This window comes from Triturus cristatus, chromosome 12 (genome assembly GCF_964204655.1).
Source record: "Triturus cristatus chromosome 12, aTriCri1.1, whole genome shotgun sequence".
Classification (NCBI taxonomy): Eukaryota; Metazoa; Chordata; class Amphibia; order Caudata; family Salamandridae; genus Triturus; species Triturus cristatus.
Genome location: NC_140595.1, coordinates 221,845,494 through 221,866,759, shown reverse-complemented (window position 1 = coordinate 221,866,759; position 21,266 = coordinate 221,845,494). Strand labels below are relative to the sequence as shown.

Sequence of the window (21,266 nt, the reverse complement as noted above, 5' to 3'; positions counted from 1 at the left end):
CACTAGGGGTGTTTCTGCTTCCTGAGCTGCTTTTCATGAGGTTTCCCTTGATGAGATCTGTCGGGCTGGGACTTGGGCTTCTGATTCTACTTTTGTAAAGCATCATCGTCTGAATTGTACTCTGTCTGACCGGACCAATTTCGGTTGTGGTGTGTTGCATGCTGGGGTTATCCCCCGCCCCCTGATTCTGTGTGTTTATTAAAGGTTTTTCACTTGCTGCGCTCCACTTTTGTGTTTAGTCTGTGATCTCTGCATGGTGTGCCAAAGGCCTGCTTGTGTGGTTGCTTTGGTATGCCTCATTAGTGATGACTGGGTCGATGACGAGGGATGTAGAGGTAACGCTATGATTACTTACCGGTAATCCCCATTACTCTTAGTCCCACTCGTCCTCGAAGACGAGTAGGACTAAGGGTAATGGGGATTACCGGTAAGTAATCATAGCATTGGTCACTCATGAATGGGGGCACTTCGGAGTTGCGGCCAGTTGTGAGGTGTTACTAAGAGAAGCTTGCACTCTTGCGGCTCCTTCCATATCAGCTCTGCGTCTATTAATGATGATTTGTATTGTTGAAAAAAAAAGCCAAACCATTTTCGTTTTCTTTAGCTTTTCCTTTTCTCTCACTTTTCTCTTCCTACACCTCTTGTTTACCTTTTTAGCCTTTCTGGATTCCATTTCCCCCTCTGTGCCTTTGTTTCTTTCGTTCATCTTCTTTCACTTCCATTTATTTAACTTTCTTTGCTTCGACTTATGTCTTATTCCTTCCTCTCCTGCAGTTAAACTTGTTTACAGTCTAGGGGCCTCCTTTCTTGTTTAAATTTACATTTTATTTTCGGTACTTATCTTATTTTGTATTTATTTATGCTAACGTACATAGAGCGACATTTCCCAAAGGTGCTACAGCGCTTTCCAATATAAATATTTAATTTCATTACATGATTGTCACAGATGGTTTCAAATTAACAAGCACTGTCAAAGAAGAGACGAGGTCAAGAAATTACAAAAAGTAAATTATTACCGACAGCACACACAAAAAACACAAACAAGAGGATGCACAAGAAGCATATGTCAGTGAAAGGTTGAGGTAGTGTGGGTGTCTGTGCCAGGAGCTGATTGCGGAGTCTCACCTAAAATAGGGGGGTGGGGGGGGGGGGGGTGGAGGAGGAGGACTTTCAGGTCAGTTGTGAAAGTCGCTACCGAGGCAGTGTGCAACCAAAGCAGGCCCCAGGGCGCATGACGGGGCAACCCAATCGACTCTGCCTCGGTGTTTTGAGTTAGAAGAATGGTAATTATGGCCCCAGAGCGCATGACGGGGCAAACCAATCGACTCTGCCTCGGTGTTTTGAGTTAGAAGAATGGTAATTATGGCCTCCGGGGCGCATGACGGGGCAAAAAAATCGACTCTGCCTCGGTGTTTTGAGTTAGAAGAATGGTAATTATTGTTGCTGGTTTTATTTAATCTGGCAAATGCATAAAAACAGGGTGAGAGAGCGAGTCAAAGGTCAGACGCCGGAAGGGTTCTGCCGAGATGACGCAGAGAGCGAGAGGCGGGGTGAATGAATTGTGTAAGGGTGAGTGGGGCGAATACTTCAACTTGTAGCGGCTGCAGTCAAGGAAATTTTCAGTGCAAGAGAACTTTCCGTGCAGTCGAGAGAACTTTCAGCTGTAAGATGTCGTCTCCACTCGCGCGCACCGTTCTTATAACCGGCTGTAACCGGGGCATTGGGCTGGAAATTGTCCGGCAGCTGCTGGAAAAGCCCAACGCCCCCGAGCAGATCTTTGCCACCTGCAGGACCCCGGAATCACCACAAAGTCAGGTAAAGACCTTCGTATCGAGTAGGTATAAGTTGTGCTGAAAGTGGGGTGGATTTCTGCATCCAGGGCTTTAAGTGGGATGAAAAAACTGGGCGGAGGGTCTCCAATAGGGGCGCGGCCGGTGTAATTAGGGGCATGGCTTAAACCACTTAAACTAAAAATCTGTACTTCGCTTAGTATGCTGCTGCCCCACTGGTATCTTGCTGTGTCTGTCCATTCATCCAGATATATAACACCAGTAACGTTACATTTACAAAAAGCCAGAGCTATTTGCTTTGTCAATGGTTGTAAATTGCATAAGATAAATAAGCAGCAACTATGACTTTGTCGTATGCAGTACTGAAAATGCTTCCATAATTGTGGGTGAAGTTGTGGCGTAACACTAGAGCTGCCTGCCGACTTTCCAACTGAGTAAGCAGGTTCGAGCCTCAAGTTGGCTCGACTTCTTGTGATTCACAATATGAATATGTCCTTGTATGCTGTATCTGGTGCTCAGGTTTGCGGTATATACAACTGAAAAATTAGTCTCTTTAAAGTTACATCAAATCAGTGATGGGTGGTACTCAGTGCTTTAAATGGAAAAAAATAAGTGCAGGTACTCACCAAATTGAAATGTGGACTAGGGGGCGGGGTTTGGGGCGGGGCTATGGGGGCGGGACTTAGGCGGGACTATGGGGGCGGGGCTACTGACAATGCTAAGGGACCCGGCCAGAGACACACATTTAATGTGACTGAGATTCAATTGATGCGCAGATGTGCAGAATGATACTGAGATGCAAAACATACATTCACCTGAGCCACTCAATGCAAATTTGCTTCTAATCTAGCCTGAGAACAATTTGATTACGCTTCACTAAATAGGCCAACAATCTTCACAGCAGCTAAGTCTACTCACAAAACCCAGCAAAACGTGAGGAAAGTAGATTAAATCGGAGTAACTGTCCTATTACAGGGTCGCCCCTTAGGCTGCAGTGTCTCTGCCTTCTCAGAAGAAAAAGAGTGGGTGCCAAAAATGATATTTGGGACTACAGCACTCGTTTTTCACCATCTCCGTGCAAGTCACAGGGGAATTTTGGGGACCAAAGAGATGCACCAGCTTGGCCAAAATATCAAGGAAGATTCTTGTACTGAAAAAGTTCACAAAAACGAAGTACAGAATTTATGCCAATAAAATACTAGTTTAGAAAATCCAAAGGACTTTGGTTTAAAATTCTAGGTTCTTTCCTAGATCAGGTGGCCTTGTGAGTTCAAGAGCCTTAAGGTACAGACTGCCAACTCATGGTCTTAGAGAACTTAAAATATTCCATGGTCGGATAAAAACAATTCACAAAGTGCTCTGTATTAGGGTTTGATCATCATTCAGCTAAAGTGGTTAGTTTCTCCTTAACTAGAGCATTAGACCTTACGATCAATTAACCAACAAATAACAAAACATTTGCTTTAGGCAACACACTTGACACACAAATGAAGCAAACCTATTTGCTGGTTCACTCACAGAGAATTATTGCTGTACTTCTGAACACAAACTCTTTATCCACAAAGCAAACTTCACTCTCTATGAGAGAGTTTTAATTTCAGCTCGGAGTATTTCTTACTGAAAAAGAAAAATGTTGCTTCTGGTTGTAATGCCCCCTGCACCCTTCACATCCAATGGGCATGACAAAGGATAATGTTTCAAATGTGCCACGACTCTCCGGGGACTTGCATTTTGAGAATTTCTCGTCATAAGCTCTTTGTGGTTGATTCGATCTCGACGTGTAGTGAGCAGAAGGGGTGACAGAAATCTGCATCCTGGGCTGGGGGCCGCTCACACATCAATCCTGTCGATGACTTGTCTCCATCAGAGTTTAAGCACTATTCAATCCATATTCAGATCAACTAGCAATTGTGCCTGCCAAAGGTTTTGCATTGTCCTGCTGGCATGGCAGAATATGGCAACATTCGTTTGGAGTCCGATAAAGGGAGTCTGCGCACATTACTAAGCCTTGATTCCCCCTTTCCCCCCCCCCCTACAGCGTCACTGTCACCACCTTCCTCCTTTATCGGACTCCAAACAAACGTTGCCGTATTCTGCCATGCCTGCAGGAGGGGAGATTAGCACTCCATCGGAGTGCTTCAGGAAAACAGACCAACTCGTCCGCTGTGTCGCGCTTCTTTTTTGTATATGTTAAATTTCCCTGAGCTTGGCTGGATGCCCCATGAGTATCGGTACTGTCTTTGTACAAGGAAAAGTTCCGGTACTCAAGGGCCGACAATTTATAAGCGCCGGTACTTACCGGCCCATTTAAAGCACTGGTGGTACTATTGCAGTGTTAAGGTCCCCCCCCCACGCTGAAGTTAAAATTGGAGAGCCCGGTAGTGACCCGTCTCTGCACCTGCTTTTAATAACTGCTGGAGCTGAGCACCGGCAGGACCAGGTCCACTTAAAGCCCTGCCTGTATCTACTATAGAGACGTAGCCGGGATCTGAGCCAGCCTCATTGAAATATTTTTTCTTTCTACCCTGTACACATTGGGGTTTGGGGGGAGAGGGGAAGGAGAATGCGCTGGGCAGCCCTGATTGGTTGGTTGGTGCTGTTGCTGAGCTGATGCCTTGGCGGGTGTAGATAAGTGTAAATGTTACTGCAACAACACGTTGGTCAGGTTGAGACCCAGTTGAGATTTTGGGGGAGAGGGTGGTGTGGAGGAGTTGCAGAAATGGAGCAAGATGACAACAGTGGGGTAGGCATGAGGTTGGGAGGCGGAGAGTTTTAATGACGTAAGCTGTGATTGGTTGGAGGGCAAGTGGGCAGGGTGGTCTATAAATTTAGGGATACGTAGACGGGTGCTGGATGCCTTTTTAGTTTATGGTGCACTGGACTGACCCGGACAGTTGTCCAGATTTTTTTCCCTCCTTCCCACCCTTTCTTTAGCTTAATGAGGAAGATGATGTCACTGTTGATGAGCAGGTGCCTTGGCGGATGTAGATACATTTAAAAGTTACGGCAACAAGATGTTGGTCAGGTTGAGACCCAGTTGAGATTTCGGGGGAGAGGGGCATGAGGGGAGTTGCAGGAATGGATTAAGATGACAACAGTGGGATAGGCATGAGGTTGGGATACGGATAGTTTCAATGACGAGAGTTGTGATTGGTAGGGGACGAGTGGTGGTGAAGGGTTGTTTAGGGGAGGTAGGTGTGGCTAGCTACAAGATGTATAGTGAGGACAGATTGATTTAGTATGTAAGACTTTCGAGCCAAATTTTTTTTACAAACTTTGTGCACCGGTTTCATTAAAGCGCCCTTTTACACACTATCAAGTAGTCAGTCGTTCTTGGATTCGCCATCCCGCACAATCATCAATGCCCTCTCTATGGGGGAGATATTTTAAGACTTTGGTAAGTTGCAAAATCATGCAAAGCAGCACAAAATCTTGAATATATTTACTTTCGAGAGAAAACATTTTTTTCGGCTGGAAAGTTGTCTTTGTTTTGCACTTTTGTCTGCTACATTGCTTCAAATGAGTGGTTCATGAGTGGTACTTGGACTTTCGCCACCTGCTATTTTGACGCAAAGCTGCATCCACAAAGATTGTCAAACCTGGCTTTGCATCAAGAAAATACGCCTCCTTCAGGACAAAATGTTTGAATTTTCCTACTATTTCAAACATTGAGTGGTGTATTGTAGAGGAAATGTTAAAAATGTCTAAGTGTAGGATTTTGTACTGGAAACATACACTTATAGTACAAAACCTATGCTAGACAGCACACACACACAAACCTTTGCCCAATGGTGTGTGCAGCGCAAGACCTGCACTATGTAAAGTGTGCTGTTGCGTTACGCTTTAATAACTCTGCCCCTTGGTGTGCTTTGCGTTGAGCACAGCAACATACCAAGGGTGAGAGAGGTTTCTTATTTTAATTTAGGCTGGGCCAAATTCAAATGCCTCCCTTAAGTGGACATAAACAATCCTTTTGTTCGAGTCTCAGCCTTTCTGGGAGCCTGATGGAGCCTAACACTGCTCTACATCACACAGATGTTATACAGAGGTTTTGAATCATACAATTGTGTAATTCAATATACAGGATGTTACATGAGACCAAGACGGAGACACAGAATTGGGGTAAACAGCGTTTACAACGCAGACCGAAGTACACAGTGCGATTACAATGCAGGCACTTCAACAAACGCATCATTACCATGGTTCCATTACCACGCAGGTCGTTACAACAACTTGCTTTAGGGAACGCATTGTTGGATTTTAAATCCAACACCTTCCCTACTGTTGCGCAGACTGGAGTTGGAATAGTAAAATATACTATTTCAATGTCCAGCACTTCCCTAAGTTAAGTTGTTGTAACGAATTGCATTGTAATGGAATGCGTGGTAGCGACGCGTTAATTGTAATGACTGCGTTGTAAAGGCATGCGATGTAATAGGCATCCGATGTAAAAGCATGCTTGATTACGTCATACATCCAAGAATAGGAATCACGTCATCCATACTTGCATTGTTACATGTTAAAAGCCTTTGGCCTGGATGAAGATACCTCTGACTCAGACTGAAGGGGAGGGCTTGGGGGCGGAAATGTGGGGTGTCACTACCGAAAGTGTAAAACTGTGTAGGAAGGGTTCCACCTGCTTGGATGTAAAATCATGTGCTGTACTGCCAAGTGTTACAGGACAACTGTACAATCAAATGTCACTTTGTTTTGTTCAAAGAAAAAAAAAATTATTAAAAAAAAAAAAAAAGCCTTTGGCCTGGAGCCATGTAACATAATGTTTAAAATGTGTGTGATGTTTATAGGTTTGATTGGCTTGGGTTGTCTGCACTAATGCGTCTTTATTACTAGCTAAAGGAACCCTTTTTAGCAACCTTAGAATAACAAAAGATTGAGAAAAAAACCCAATATTGTTCTAAACTTAAGCCTCTCATTTTGTTTGCGGATCCTTGACACTGGATCATAACTTAATGCGCTAAATTACTATGATCATATCATTTGATCTACAAATAGCACAAGGGTCTCTGCACCAAAAGAAGTAACCCTTTGAGCTGTCTACTTAAAGTACAAATAAGTGACTTGCAGTTAAAGTGAATGCTCTGACACAGGCACATTAGCACCTAAGTTGTCTTTTGGAATCTGAATGGGACAAGCACATTAGCTTTCTGTGCTATTTTGCAGTGTGCAAGGGCCCCACATCTTGTCATACCCATTCCACTTCGGGCAACACACTGAAGTATACAAAAAGGGATAGATGGAATGCTTAAATTGATCTCAGCCATTAGTAATTACTTGGGCCGCATCTCAATCCATCGTTTTGCACACCATGCCACCTCAGTTTGTCTGTGTCCAAATTGTGGTGGCATGGTGGGCAAAAAAAATGATGGATTGAGATGTGGCCCAAGTGTGATTGCCAGTGTCCAAGATTAATTCAAGTATTCCATCAATCACCTTCTTTTTTTTTTTTTGTATTGCCGTAGGTGTGACAGCTATGCCCAGACATGGGTCTTGTGCTCATTGTGCCACTGGAACTCATCTATACCTGGTTGGTGAGCCATAATAAGGGCAAAACCAGTCCTAGTTTGCTTGTGTTCCAGTACAGGGTGGGCCTGGCCTAGCAGTTTAGGCTGAACTGTACCCATCGGAGCAGGGTCAAAACTGATTTGCATATGGCTGGGCCAAACTAAGGTGTCATGGTGGGTGAAAAATGATGGACTGGGATGCGGCCCAAGCAATTGCCAGAGGCTTAGATTAATTCAAGCATTCCACCCATCGCATTGTTTTTTGTTGCCTCCGGTAGCCCCTTGCCAGATGGACTGCCAGAAAAAAGTACCTGATGGCAGAGCTAGCTGAGGCGTTGCCATCCACAGCCTGAGAGCTCTACTACCCCTCTAACAGGCAGGGCAACTACAAAACTAATGAGTTGGGTGAACTGTTGATTTACCACATTCCTCCCATCCCACCAAATGTGCAATGAACCTCTAAATGTGTAAGCAGATACAAATGTAAGGGAAACTAGATGGAGGCTAGATAAAGGTGGCAAGGTGAGCAAGGCACTTTGAGGTCAAACAAAATTTTACTGAACAAACCTGAGGCTCTGTTCAATGCAGCTCCTCTCAAATGAATCGTTGGTTGAAGGGAAAAACTCAACCACAGTTAGGTCTATATGGTTGGTGGAGTCCCTGGAATTGTGTGACTCCTGTACCCCACTGATTGTTGAGAAATGTTGTAGGATAGAGCGAAGGACTAATGATGAGAAACATGTTTGAGACTCACTTTGACCGTCAGTGTGTCTTTGCTGAGAAATGGGAACTTGATTCTTCATGATACAAGGGAAAAAAGTAGAGTCTGCATTGGGGACGTCTCAAAATTATGCTCTGTCCTGACCTTGAGAGAAAAAATAGATAATGTGAAGGACTGCAATGATAAATCTAATTATAGCCAAAGGAGGTAAGGCAGCCATATACAACCGACAAATGTTAATGCCCAAAAATTAAAAGGATAACCTGTTTTGAGAGCCAGAGGAGGCAGCATCCCTTCTTAAGAGATGACGATGTATGTAACATACCAGGAAGGGCTGAGAGTAAGGACATAAAATGTCCTTTATCAGACAGGGAGTCATGCATGATAAGTCTGTCGAGCTGCAGATCAGGAGACCGACTATCAATTTGGGCATAATGCATAAGATTCAAAAGATAGATACCCAGCGTAGACTAAAACATTTTGAAGACAACCTCTAAGGGCAGAAGAGTGAAGGCATCAGTGACACCATTCTGGAATTGACATTATAATGTATGCACAGCTCTGATGCAAGGTTTTTTGGCACCCCAGGTCAAATGATATTTTGCCATTTGGGCCCTCACTTTTACCTAGCAACAAGACTATTTGATGGTATATCTATTGCCAGCTGATTTCTCTTGTGGCCTCAAAGGAGACAGCTACAGTGGTATTTATTTTACCCTGACATTGTGTAAGTGATTTGTCTCTGTTCTTGGTCAATTTTGTCTCTGTTCTTGGTCCATTCTGAATCATCCTCATTCCTCTATATATGGTCATGAACCCCTCGTGACAAGTTGTATCCTTATAATGTTTGGCAGTGAGGTCTTTATTCTACATATATAGCACAGACTTTGCTATAAAGCCATTGGCTGCTGTATAAAAAGGGCAGACGAGGAGACAAGTAGGGACAAGCGAAACGACTTTAGCCATGTATACATTTGAGTTTCGAGAAAATTTAAATTCAGTAGGGATGTTGGAGTCTTCCCAAAAAGAATATGAAGATCATGTAGAGGCTAAAGTAATTCCCCGAAAACCATTGCCAATAGTACCCTCCACACTACCGCCCAAAATCGGGGGATCATGGTCTAAGGATCGACAACACTCAGAATCTAGGGTAGCTGACTCTTTGCTGGAAAGCTTAACCACCCACTCCCTTGTAAATGGAGTCTTTGAACCCGAAAGAGTATCTCAACTAGTGCCAAAGCAGGAGAACACATAATGGAAGATTTCACGCTACCTGACATTAATCTAGGTCAGTGTCGGGGGCAGTAAGCGTACCACACGTTATATGCTTGTAAGGATATTTTAATTAGCCACTGAGTTCCCAGTGGGCAGTCAAAAGGGAAGTAATGCAAACAAAAAAAGGAAAGCCTCCCGTGTCTTCCGTCGGGGGATAGGATTCTCCACCATGGCGCTGTTCCTTGGGGTCGCTTACATCAGGGTGGAACCAAGGCAGCCAGATCAAATCGGGAAGACATAAAAGAAAAGAAGAAAACAGCACGTTTTAGCGCTAAGGAAAACGGAGTGCTCGAAGGAGAGGGCGTGGGGGTAAATCACCTGGCTTTCGGTCAGGGCGGTGTAGGGAGGGTAACTGCCACCAGAGTCGCGCAGGTATCAAGCGCTAATCGGCACACACAACCCGCTACTCGGCTATTCCACCGGTGCCCCTGCTCCTCCCAAACCCACCACCCATTTCAAGGTTCCCCCGCAAGCGCTGACGCACCTGTTCAAGCCACATCCCTCCTGGAACGTGGCCGGCGAGTCACAGGGACGTTGACCTCCAGGCTTCTCAGCACCAGGGTCCGCGGGCATCTTCAGGGATTCCAGCTCCTCCGACAGCTCCTGCCTTCCGGGGTCAACTGGAACGGCGTCTTCCTCCTTCCGGGTTTCTACCCCCTGGGATTGGCTGGCAGACCTTTATCTGGGGATGACGTTTCTCGGCTCCACCCCCAGAGGCTGAAATCGGGAACATCCTCGTCGTTGTTAAAGGGCCAGGCGTACGGGACAGCGGAGCGTGAGGACCCAGCCAGGGAGAAGTCCGTGTCCGGTGGCTGTAAGGGGGAGAAAGGGGCGACTACATCAGGTAGGCTCAGAGCGGGGCCCTCATAGTCCGGACTCTGACAATCAGTCTGCCAAAATGTCTCACTTTCCTAATCTAGAATCATCTAGGATTCTTCCAGCCACTTCACTTTCCTCGAAGGATCATCCTGTTAAAATGCAACTGTTCAGTAGTACTCCCAGTGGAACAAGCTTATTAGATTCACGAGGCTCATTAACTCCTGAACTATCCCCGAACTTTCTTCCCTCAATTAATAATCCATTGTCAAAAATGCTGATGTCGAAATCATTACTTTGCCTGGAAAGAGTGCTGGCTTCCAAATTAGCCTTAATGGAGAATCAGTAAGTAACTCCGACTCTATCTTGGACTCTGTTTTGGCCCTGACAAAGTTTATAGCCTCTGAACAAAAATTATTGGCAGGCAAAGCTGGCGTACTTCCCCTCAGTATCCCAGATCTAGGGAGGGGATCTCCCATTCTCCTCTTTTGGAGGATGACTCCGACAAGCTATATACTACTCAAACAGACTCTCTTTCACATGTTAAAGGGCGGTACTTTAGCATCCAGGCTGGTATGCCTTTCTTTAGTAGAAAAAATAAAACCAAAATTAAAGAAAACGAAGATATACTTGATAAGTTACATTCCTCTACTTTACAGCAGCTCTTCTATTCTGAGTCTTTAGCTACAGTGGTTGTACCTACGTCCCACCCGCAAGCTAAGACAGAAAATACAAACTCAAGTACAATACGAAAGGTTTTCCCTATTTTCCAAAAGACAGGTGTAAAGTCTTCCAAGCAGCCTATAGAGGAAGGACTAAAAGTCAGATCCCCTCCTATTAAGGAAAAGGCTATCAAGAAGAAAAGTAACAACGCCTGTAAGAAAAAGAAGAAGGAAAAAAGTGAAAAACGCCCAAGGATAAATAAAAAAAGGACCAAACGGTTACGCTTCGACCCTAACCTCATCCATAATATACCATCAAATCTGGAATCAAATGTTCTGAAGAAAGAAGATGGACAAACAGAGTTCAATCTATCGGGTCCTTGTTCCTCTCTTCTGAACTCAAGCGTACTAATTAAATCTACCCAAGATGCAATTGTTCCCCCTACCACTCAGTGTATTTTGAACCCCAATGCTTCTCTATTTGCTTCTTCCTTAGGTAATAATGTCATTTATAACCCCAATGAAAATATTTCTGAGGTATCCAGTCTAGTTAATAACTCACATCCTGCCCCTTATAGCTTGGATTTTTTGTTTATTTTTGACCATGAATTATTTATGAATAGGACCTTTCTGTTGGGTTGCTTTGCTGAAATTTCAGGCCTTTAGATGATCGAAAGCAATGATATTGCTTTGGTTGAGGTTCAAATATAATAATCCTAGGGGTGCAAGAGTAATATTTGCATCCAAATCTATCTCCCACCTGATAATGGCACACAGCGAAAAACTACGCTGTTGTGGCATTGATGTTTTAATACCAGAAGTGGAGTTTCCATTAAAAAAAGTGGCAAACTCTTATTCTTGAAAGAGCAAAATGCCGATATAATAGAGACTTGGATCACAAAGAACTGGCCCACTGAAGATTATATTGTGCTGAGCCGGCCTGTGCTCCCTGTGAATAGAGGTCACGCTAAAGGAGGTATTGCTATTTTGCTAAGTACAAGCCTTAGCTGGTTATATTCAGAAATTTTGCATGCTTCTAACTTAATTCAGGTGATTAAGTTAGATCATAAGGATGGCCAGGATCATTTGGATTCCTTGTTGATCATAAATGCATATTTACCTCTCGATGCATCGTATTCTTTTTTTTTTTTTTTTTTTTGAAACCGTTTATTGCAAGACTCAAAAATATACAAGTATGGGCCTACAACCTTCCGGCCGGCCGCTAGCAATGAAAGGAGCATACGATATACATTTATAAAACACGTGGTGCCGCGGAGGAGCATGCACAGGAGGTAACAACGTTGAGAGCCACATCATCCCGACCCCACTATGATGCATCGTATTCTTATTTATTAAAAGATCTATTCATTTTTATCTCCTCTACCTTGGAAAGGGAAGACTGCAGGTCCCTATTATTAGTTGGCGATTTGAACTCTAAAGTCTCATCTCGTAGTATAAGGGTATTTTCCAACATCGAAAAAACCAAAGCCCTAAATATCCCCATTGCCCAATTTCCTAATAAAAGCAGGACTGACAAAAGAGGAGACTTATTACTCGAAGGTTTGAGAAGTTTAGATCTCCTAATTGTTAATGGGTGGCTAGAAAAGGATATTCCAGGAAATCACACTCCTAAGGCGCCAACTTGGAGATATTTTATAGATTATTTAATTGTTTCTGCAGATTTTTTCTGTAAACTCGTAAATCTGGAAGTCCTGGGAAATTTTTGCAGTGACCATATGTTGATATGCTTTAAATTTGAATACACTTGTGCTAAGGTAGGCCCATGGAACTTCAAAGGCAACACAGTTGGGTTCAATGCAACAAATGGTAGGATTCACTGGAATTCTCAAGCGACCGCTAAATTAAAAACGTACTTAACGGCACTAATAAGAGATCAGCAGCACTTAATATCGGTCGAGTGTAATTCTACCCAATTAGATTTGCTCAAAGCCTTTTCCCATAATATAGGTCTCCTGGCTAAATCCTGTAAATTAACACATGTTCCAGTTAAGCGGAGATCATATTTTAACCCACTGCTTACTATAAATAGGGAAATAAGTAAATTAGTGAGGGCCCAGGTCCTGAATTTTGCGTCCAAGCAAAGCCATTTAGTAAACCTTCTAAAGTGGAAAAGACAGAGGAAAAAATGCTCCCTAAGACAAATAAAGGAAGATGGTGCATGGGTGCAGCTAAAAGAGGCAGCCTCAAAAAATAATTCGAAAAAGTCCTGGGAAATAATCGCCGATTGCTGTGGCACTAGAGTGAAATCTCTCCCTATACCCATAACAGAAGAGGAATGGAAACTTCATTTGTTAGAACTGTATTCTGCAAATTTTAATTCCACCAGATTAACCATTGCGGCACCCGATCAGTTTAAAACCCCTGTATCCATCTATGTACATTCAATCAATGAAGTGGCTGGAGCTATTGAAAAAATTAGATCTTCAGGAGCAATGGGCCCTGATGAAATTCCCATGACTGTAATTTAAAAGGAGCCACTTTTGTGGCCACTTATCTACCTCCACTGTTTTTAATTTTTGTTACTCCAAGGGGAAGACACCACCATCTTGGTCTGGAAGTATTTTAATTCCTCTGTACAAAAAGGGCCCTAGAACACACCCAGGTAATTATCGTCAAGTAGCCTTATTGGATGCGGCGGGGAAAATATTTGCACGTAGTATCCTCGATCATCTTACGGAATGGGTGACGGAGAAGAAGGTCCTCCCCATAGAATAAGCAGGTTTTAGAAAAAACATTCCACTCTTGATCATATCACCATTCTGAAACGAATTAAGGAGAAATACACAATTTCTCGAAACTCAAATGTATACATGGCTTTCATAGATTTTTCAACAGCCTTCGATAAGGTAGATCGACCACTACTGTGGAGAAAATTGCAAAAAATGGGATTGCCCTCACCCCTGCTATCCTTAGTTATTGCACTACATTCGCAAACTTGGTGCCAGATACTAATGGGTGGAAATCAAGGTTTATCTGACGTAATCCTTTCAGAAAATGGTTTCAAACAAGGTTGCTTGTTAGCACCGCTGCTTTTTTCTTTATTTATAGCGGATTTAACCGATTTCTTTGCTCAAGCAGATAGGGATGCACCAAGATAAGTAGCCGGCCTTTTGCATGTCTTATATATGCAGATGATATAGTGGTAATGGACCTAACCCCATAGAAAGCTGATATCACTACAGAATTTTACATTGGGCTATTTCTTGAAAATAAATATTTCTAAAAGCAAAATCTTAATTATGAAAGGTAACAAAAGTAGAAAATCATGTAATTTTAAGTGGCAAATTGGTCCTGAAAAGCTGGAGGTGGTAGACTCATACCTTTATTTAGGGAAACTTATAGCAGGTAGTACGAAGAACAAGCTTCATATTGAACATAGGACTTGTAAAGCTACATCTAACGCTAATGGTCTGCGTTTTTTTTACAGTGCTATGGGCAGAAGAAATTTTTAACATCTACTGATGGTTTTTAGGCAAAAATTCCTCCAACCCTGCTCAATGCGATTGAATCAATACCTGTTATGGACTGGAGTTTTTTTTAGATAGGATTGAAGGTCAGATTCTACATAAAATATGTAATTTTAATACGTTAGTTCCAACGGCAGCAATTAGACTGGAACTTGGCTTGATAAGTTCCTATATCCAAGGTTTATCCAGGGTTTTAAGCTGGGGATATCAGCTAATAAATAGCAAGCCAGATTCATTAAGAGGCTTCATGTCCCATGAAATCTTCGGTGTTAATTACTCTTTTTATTGTGATTTTTCATTGGCACTAAAAAAAATTGTATACAAGATGAATCAGCGATTACCCTTCCACCATTAGTATTTAAATCTCTCTTAAAAGCTTTAAGTGGCAAAGTTAGCTTTGATAGAGATACTAAATTCTGTAATTCTAAAGAGAGATTAAAGCTAATAGCCAGGACAGACTCACAGAGAATTCCACAAAAATAATCATTTTGGAATCTAGAACACGGAACTTGACGTTTGCTCACTTTGTCGTATGAATCTTTTACCTCTAAACGACTTAACAGCAAACTGGCCCCGGAATTTGAAAAATGGAAAAACGTGTAATGTGTAAACTGAGCATTCAGACAATGGACCATCGAGTCGTCATCGTCGGCTTCGGCCGATTTTTCTTTTTTTTTTTTTTTTTCTTTTTTACAAAATTGTGTTAAAAATGTAGCTTCAGCCCGAGATTATCTTTTTTGTCCCAAAAACGAAGCAGGGTGTGTACATTTTTAAAATTATTGTAAGGAGTTTATTTATATATTTTAAATCTTTTACACATTCTTTTAACTGGGCGGTTAACCCCCTTTACTGTCATCTTCTTACGAAATATTAGTATTTTCTCTTTTGTCAGACCGTATTTTGCACATTGATTGGCTGCTATTTACTGCAATTTGCATAATAGGGATATGTTGCATTTGTTTCCCACTATGTTCTTGTTGCTAATTTCAAAATGTAATTGAACTGGGATTTTGGATGTATTTTGCACATGAACTGGCTGCTACTGAATTGCTCTTTGCACGTGTTAGGTTATGCTCTGTTATTCCTTATTCTTGCTGCAAATTCCAAATTGAATTTTTAGCCAAAGCTGAATTTTGGACTCCATTTTGCATATGAACTGGTTGCTATTTACTGTCCTTTGTACATTCTTGGATATGCTCTGCTATTCCTCCCTTCTTGCCGCTATTCTAAACTGAACTTTTAGCTGAAGTTGAATTTTGGACTTTATTTTGTGTACGAACTGGCTGCTACTTACTGTCCATTGCACATTTTAAAATATGCTCTGTTACTTCAATCCCTATGCTGCTAATTCAAAATGCGATTTTCTTTCGAAATGGCTATGTGCTGCTGCCCAAATGATTGAAAATGTTCGCTAAGCACTGAGGTTAGGCATGTTATTTTTTACTTAAATGTACCTGCTATTGTCTGATACGGTCCTAAACAAACGTTATCTTATACAGTAGCGTTCTTGGGCATCTGTTTGAGTCGTGAGCTAAATGGTTTTATTGTTGAATATCTTAATTATTTTGCTTATTGGGATAATTGATAATATTGACTGATGTTATCTGAAGGAATTCTAGCCTTGCCAATGCTGGCCACTGATAATTGCATGATGGTCCGTGGAATGAGTTTTGTCATGTTTTAATCTTGTAATAATATGCATGTATTTTTATCTGGACCTCTTAGGAGTTCCAAATCTTTAATAAAAAATTGAATTAAACTGTAGAATGCAGCACCCATTGAAAGAAGAAACAACGAGGAGAAATGAAAACATTTCTCCTTGTTGTGCCTATGCCACCCCTGTGGAGGCATAGCATTCACGCGCATTTCAAGATTTACGATTCCTCGTAAATATGGAAATGCGTTTTGTTCCATGGGTGTTGCGTGGGAACACCCACAGCGACACCCATGGAATGCCGCTTTCACGCAAAGTGCTGCGTGTAAAGGGAGCATATTTACAAGGACAGGAAAAGCCACGCAGGGTGGCTTTTCCTGTCTTTGTAAATATGGGGCAGAGAAATAAGCCACCAGTACGTCACAAAAAGTGATGTACTGGTGGTGCAGGGGACTTTTAAATCTGCCCCAATATATTTGTTTAAGAGAAACATCTTAAAAGCTACTTTCTGAAGTTGATGAATGAATCTGTTTGCCAGTTATGTGTTGAGATGGAGGTCAGGACCTACACACCTCTGCATGAGAAGGCATGACTTCTGATCTTTTCTTTCTTCCATATCTTTGTTTCAAGTGTGTGATACACTTGTAATGCACGTTGCATTTTCCTTTGGAGATCTTGATCTTGTAGGAACTAATACAGCATTTTTATATTGCACTTCATATTGCACTTTTACTGTTTTTACATAAAGTAATATTAGAGCATTGGATAGTTGAGAGCTCCATTAAAGACAATGGAGTTGCAGAGATCTGCATTCACTGGTAAAGGCCCTGTCAAGTGAGTGTTCCAAAGTCCACTAGCTGCATCCGTTTGTTGTATAAAACTAGGTATTTGATTATTTTGGTGAATAAAAATCTTTTTTGAGGTCTCTCTTTTACTGAACCACTTTACCCTTAAATTTTATAGCTTTTGTGTTTTCTTTAGCGCTCACAGTTTTCACAAGTATACACTACAGTATACCCTACAGTAAGGTTTCCGAGTGTTTTACTAAGGAGTACTATGTCTGACAAATATTATTAGAACATTGGAATGTTGAGAGCTCCATTGAAGATAATGGAGCAGCAATTTCCCATATGAACTGGTATAGATCCACTGCTCCCAATGTTTCAATGTCCTAATACACAGCCTCTGCCTTTCTCTTCCCCCTGCCTCTCGAAAATAAATTAATTAGGCAGAGGAAAGAGAAAGGCAGAGGCCATGCAGGCGGACACACGCAGCCTGCACCCTCCCCTCCTCCTGTAGTTCAGTGGCCCTAGGGCTTTAGATGGAGGGAGGGATGAATGCTGCTCAGCTCCTGGGTCTCCCTGGCTTGGCTGAAATACAAAAAGAAGTTCGGCCAAGTCGGGGAGAGCTAGCTCTTGATCTGGCCCTGCGCGCGGCTGTTAGCTCTAGAACATTCACAGCAACAACTGTGAACAAAGGCTTCGGAGCTGGGTGGATTTTAACCCCCACGGGGTCCATGATGCCTTTGTTCTACTAATTAGAACATTCTCCCTGATGAGGTGGATTGTTCTAATAGCTTTGTAGCCCGCCGTAGCTGGGCTATACCGTTCATTAGTGGTCCATTCCCTTCAGCTCAGGCCTTTAAACGCTGGAGCGATCCTTTTAATGGCCGATATAGCCCTTTGAAGCAGGTTCTAAAGCTATAATAAACACTTAAATATTATGACTTTACAAATTGGTGCCACCCCAAAAACATAATGGAATTGACAAAACAAATGAGTTTTAAATGAAACCTTTGGACACATACAGGGGCTACTTATGTAAAGAACTTTCCATTCTGCTATGTAATGTTCTACAATAGGAATTTTCAGAATGCCGTTAGCATTCTATTCTACAGTTTAAAATTGCAGTTAGGCGGGGTGCTGCCGGGGCCCCAGACTGCTGATTGACTATTGGAGAGATGAGGTTATGGGCTGGTCTCTCCACCAGGCCCTTGCTGGCTGGGGACGTGCCCGAGGGACATGGACTGTGAGTTGGGGATCCATTGGTCGGAGCAGCTCTCATCCCCCTCATACTCTGTTTTTGAGGTATAGAGTGGGGGGGTTTGTTGGGGGGGGGGGGTTGTTTATGTGTTCTGATCGCACGCCCGCTGTAGGTCCACACCGTCCCACACATGCACCGAAAAGTCCCAATGCTGGCTATGATAATAGTGGCCCGGCCGGATGGCCAATACACCGAATAGGATGCAGGTGACCTCTGGTACTCTCCGCATAGTTAGCTGGAATGTTTGCGGGGCCTTAGACAAGGTTAAACGTGGGGCCATACTTCAACAGGCCAAACGGGCCGGGGCCGATGTGCTCCTGCTACAGGAAACCCATCTACTGGGCACGAAGGCCCTATGTTTTCAGAGATATGGGTATCAGCAGATCTTCCACTCCGGCTTCACGAGGGGTGGCGATCTTGATACACCGCAGGGTCACCTATGTGCATGACAAACAGTGGACGGATATACAGGGGCGATATATATTCCTTCGGTGCAAGATTGGGGAGGACCTCCTGATATTGGGTAGTGTTTATGCAATGGAATCTGGTGGAGCGAATTATGACCCTCTGGGCTGACATGCCAGACGCACTCACTTGTAGTCGGCGGGGACTGGAATGATGTCATGGAGTTGAGCCGGGATAGATGGCGGGGTGGGGGCGATTTGGAGAGTGGTCGTTCCACGAAATTACACTCCCTAGTGACAGGGCTTGATTGGGTGGATGTATGGAGGCGCCTCCATGGGGATAGACAGGAATTCACCAATCTCTCAGCAGTCCATGATTCCTATTCCAGAATTGACTATCTTTTTGTCCCCAGGGCGGCAGTGGGTAGGGTAGTTTCAGTGGACATCCTGCCATGGGGCCTGTCAGATCACTCTCCGGTGGCCCTCACGCTTCAGATAGGTCGTGGGCGACAACCATCAGGTGGCATCTGTCTGTGTGGCATCTGCAGAATGACGGTTATAAGGAGCACATGAGTGCAGCCATCGACCACTACCTGACAGCTAACGTAGGGTCCGTTTCTCGTGCCGAGACATTATGGGATGCATTGAAACCCACATTGAGGGGGGTGTATATTTTCTGGTGCGCTGCAGCGCGTAGGGAGGAGCTGCTGCGAGTGGAGGCTGGTATAGAGGCACTCGAACGCAGGAGCCAGGAGGCAGAGGACAGCGCAACACAGCTATGCGACCCTCTTAATGGATGAGGCCCGCCAAGTCTGGCTGGCGACACGTAGCAGGGTGTATTAATGGGGCGATAAGTGCAGCAAGATGCTACACCAGCTTTGCCAGGGAACCTTCCAATCTCAGGCCCTACCGGGAGTTCGGGGCCCGGCGGGAGAACCGATTATTGACCCCCTTGCGGTATTACGGAAAGCTTCGCCGACTATTATGCGGATCTGTATGCTCCGAAAGAATGCTTCTCAGCCGCCATCATAGACAAATTCATAGCTGACCTACCACCTAAAGCGGTGTCCGATGAGGTGCGGGAACAGTTGGAGCTACCACTGACGGATGAGGAGTTGGGCACGGCCCTGGGAGAACTTAACCCCGGGAAGGCGCCGGGACCCAATGGGTTACCCAGTAAATTTTTTAGACGTTTCTTCATAAAATTGGCCCCTCACTTTCGTCCGGTGGTGGAAGAGGCTCGGGAGCGGGGCTTGCTTCCTCCGGACTAGAGGCATGCAGAGGTTGTGGTATTCCACAAACCAGACAGGCCCCCGGAGCACAATGCCTCATATCGTCCTATTTCCCTTTTGAATACATCTCCACCCTGGTGCACCCCGATCAGGCTGGGTTCATGCCCCGGAGGGCGACCAGACATAATATTAGATGAGCGCATGTGGCAGTGATGGCCATCGGGCATTTGGGGGAACCGGCCACACTGTAATTGGCTAATATGGACAGGGCGTTTGATTCCCTGAGCTGGGTGTATCTCTTCTCCCTGCTGCGAAGGCTCAACCTCTGCTTGCGCTTTCTCTCCTACCCGACGCTACTGTACACAGATCTAATGGCATCGGTGCAGGTGGCGGGGGCACTTTCATCGTCCTTCTCTATCGGGCGGGGTACGCAGCAGGGCTGCCCCTTGTCCCTTTATTTATTTGCACTAGCCATGGAGCCCCTGGCTGCATGGGTGTGCATTGACGCACAGATCCAGGGATTTGAGTGGACGCCGGGTCTGTCTGATAGGATCGCATTATATGCGGATGATGTTCTTTTCTTTCTTACAGCTATAGACAGGACGGGGCCGCGGCTGTTGCGCATGATGCAAATTTTTGGGGAAACATCGGGACTCTATATGAACCCCCGTAAGTCAACATTATGGGTTCTGGGCGATCGGACGGGGGTTGGAGCATGGACTTCCTCGGTTCAGTTGGCAGTGGGGGGACTGAAATATCTAGGCGTATTCTTATCGGATGTCCCTGCAGTCTCCTGGGAGCGCAACCTGGCTCCAGTGTGGGAACGGACTCAGGAGGATCTGAAGTCCTGGTCCCGTATGCCTCTGTCTTTGTATGGCAGATCGGCGATCTTTAAGATGGTGGCGCTTCCCCAGCTCCTCTACCAATTACAGAATCCTGCATATGAGATCCCGCCGATGGTTTATCCCGCCCGATGGTTTAGACAGGTGAATGCAGCACTGGGACAGTTCCTGTGGGGGGGTGGAAAGGTGCGGGTGGCTCTGCGCACATGCTTCCTGTCCACTTACTGCAGGGGACTGGCGTCCTCTGACGTTCTTTCGTACTATCAAGCCTCACACTTGCTGGTTCTTAACGAATGGTGGTACGGTGACAGGGGAGACCCAGCGTATGCAGTTGAGCGACAACTCATGGGACACCATTCCCTACATACAATACTTTACTCAGCGCCGCTGCGCGGGTCGCTGCCGTCTGCTACGCGGGTGGTGTTTTTGATCTGGAGGCAGGCCTTGCGCCGAATGGGGTGGTGGAACTCCCCTCTGGGGCAACGGGCGTTTGCCTCAGCTGGCGGCTCTGCAGCGTTCCCGGGGATGGGACGCGATAGCATTTCGGTCCTTGGGGATGTTGTGAGGGGTCGGACGCTCAAATCCTTTCAAGATCTGCAGACAGAATTCCTTATGCCACGATCCCAGTTCTACCGCTACCTTCAATTTCGGCATTCCCTGTCCCCTTATCTGGAGGGCTTGGAGCCGCTGCCGGAATTCAGCCCACTAGAGGCAAAGGTTTTCATGGGTGATCTCACTGACCGGAAAATCTCTTGAATTTACCAATCCCTGGTCACCAATTGCTCCCCTACGCTTCAGAGGCTTCGGAGGGCTTGGG

At 44.4% G+C, this 21,266-nt stretch overlaps 1 protein-coding gene across 1 annotated transcript in view; it reads left to right on the top strand.

Moving 5' to 3' along the window:
• Nucleotides 1–1,156: 1,156 nt before the first annotated feature.
• The window catches only part of LOC146775747 (uncharacterized), a 124,455-nt gene continuing 104,345 nt past the window's right edge, over nucleotides 1,157–21,266 (top strand). The window contains exon 1 of the mRNA XM_085637882.1: nucleotides 1,157–1,815. Coding sequence (XP_085494008.1) covers nucleotides 1,555–1,815 — 261 coding nt within the window. The 5' untranslated portion in view covers nucleotides 1,157–1,554. The remainder of the gene's footprint in view (nucleotides 1,816–21,266) is intronic.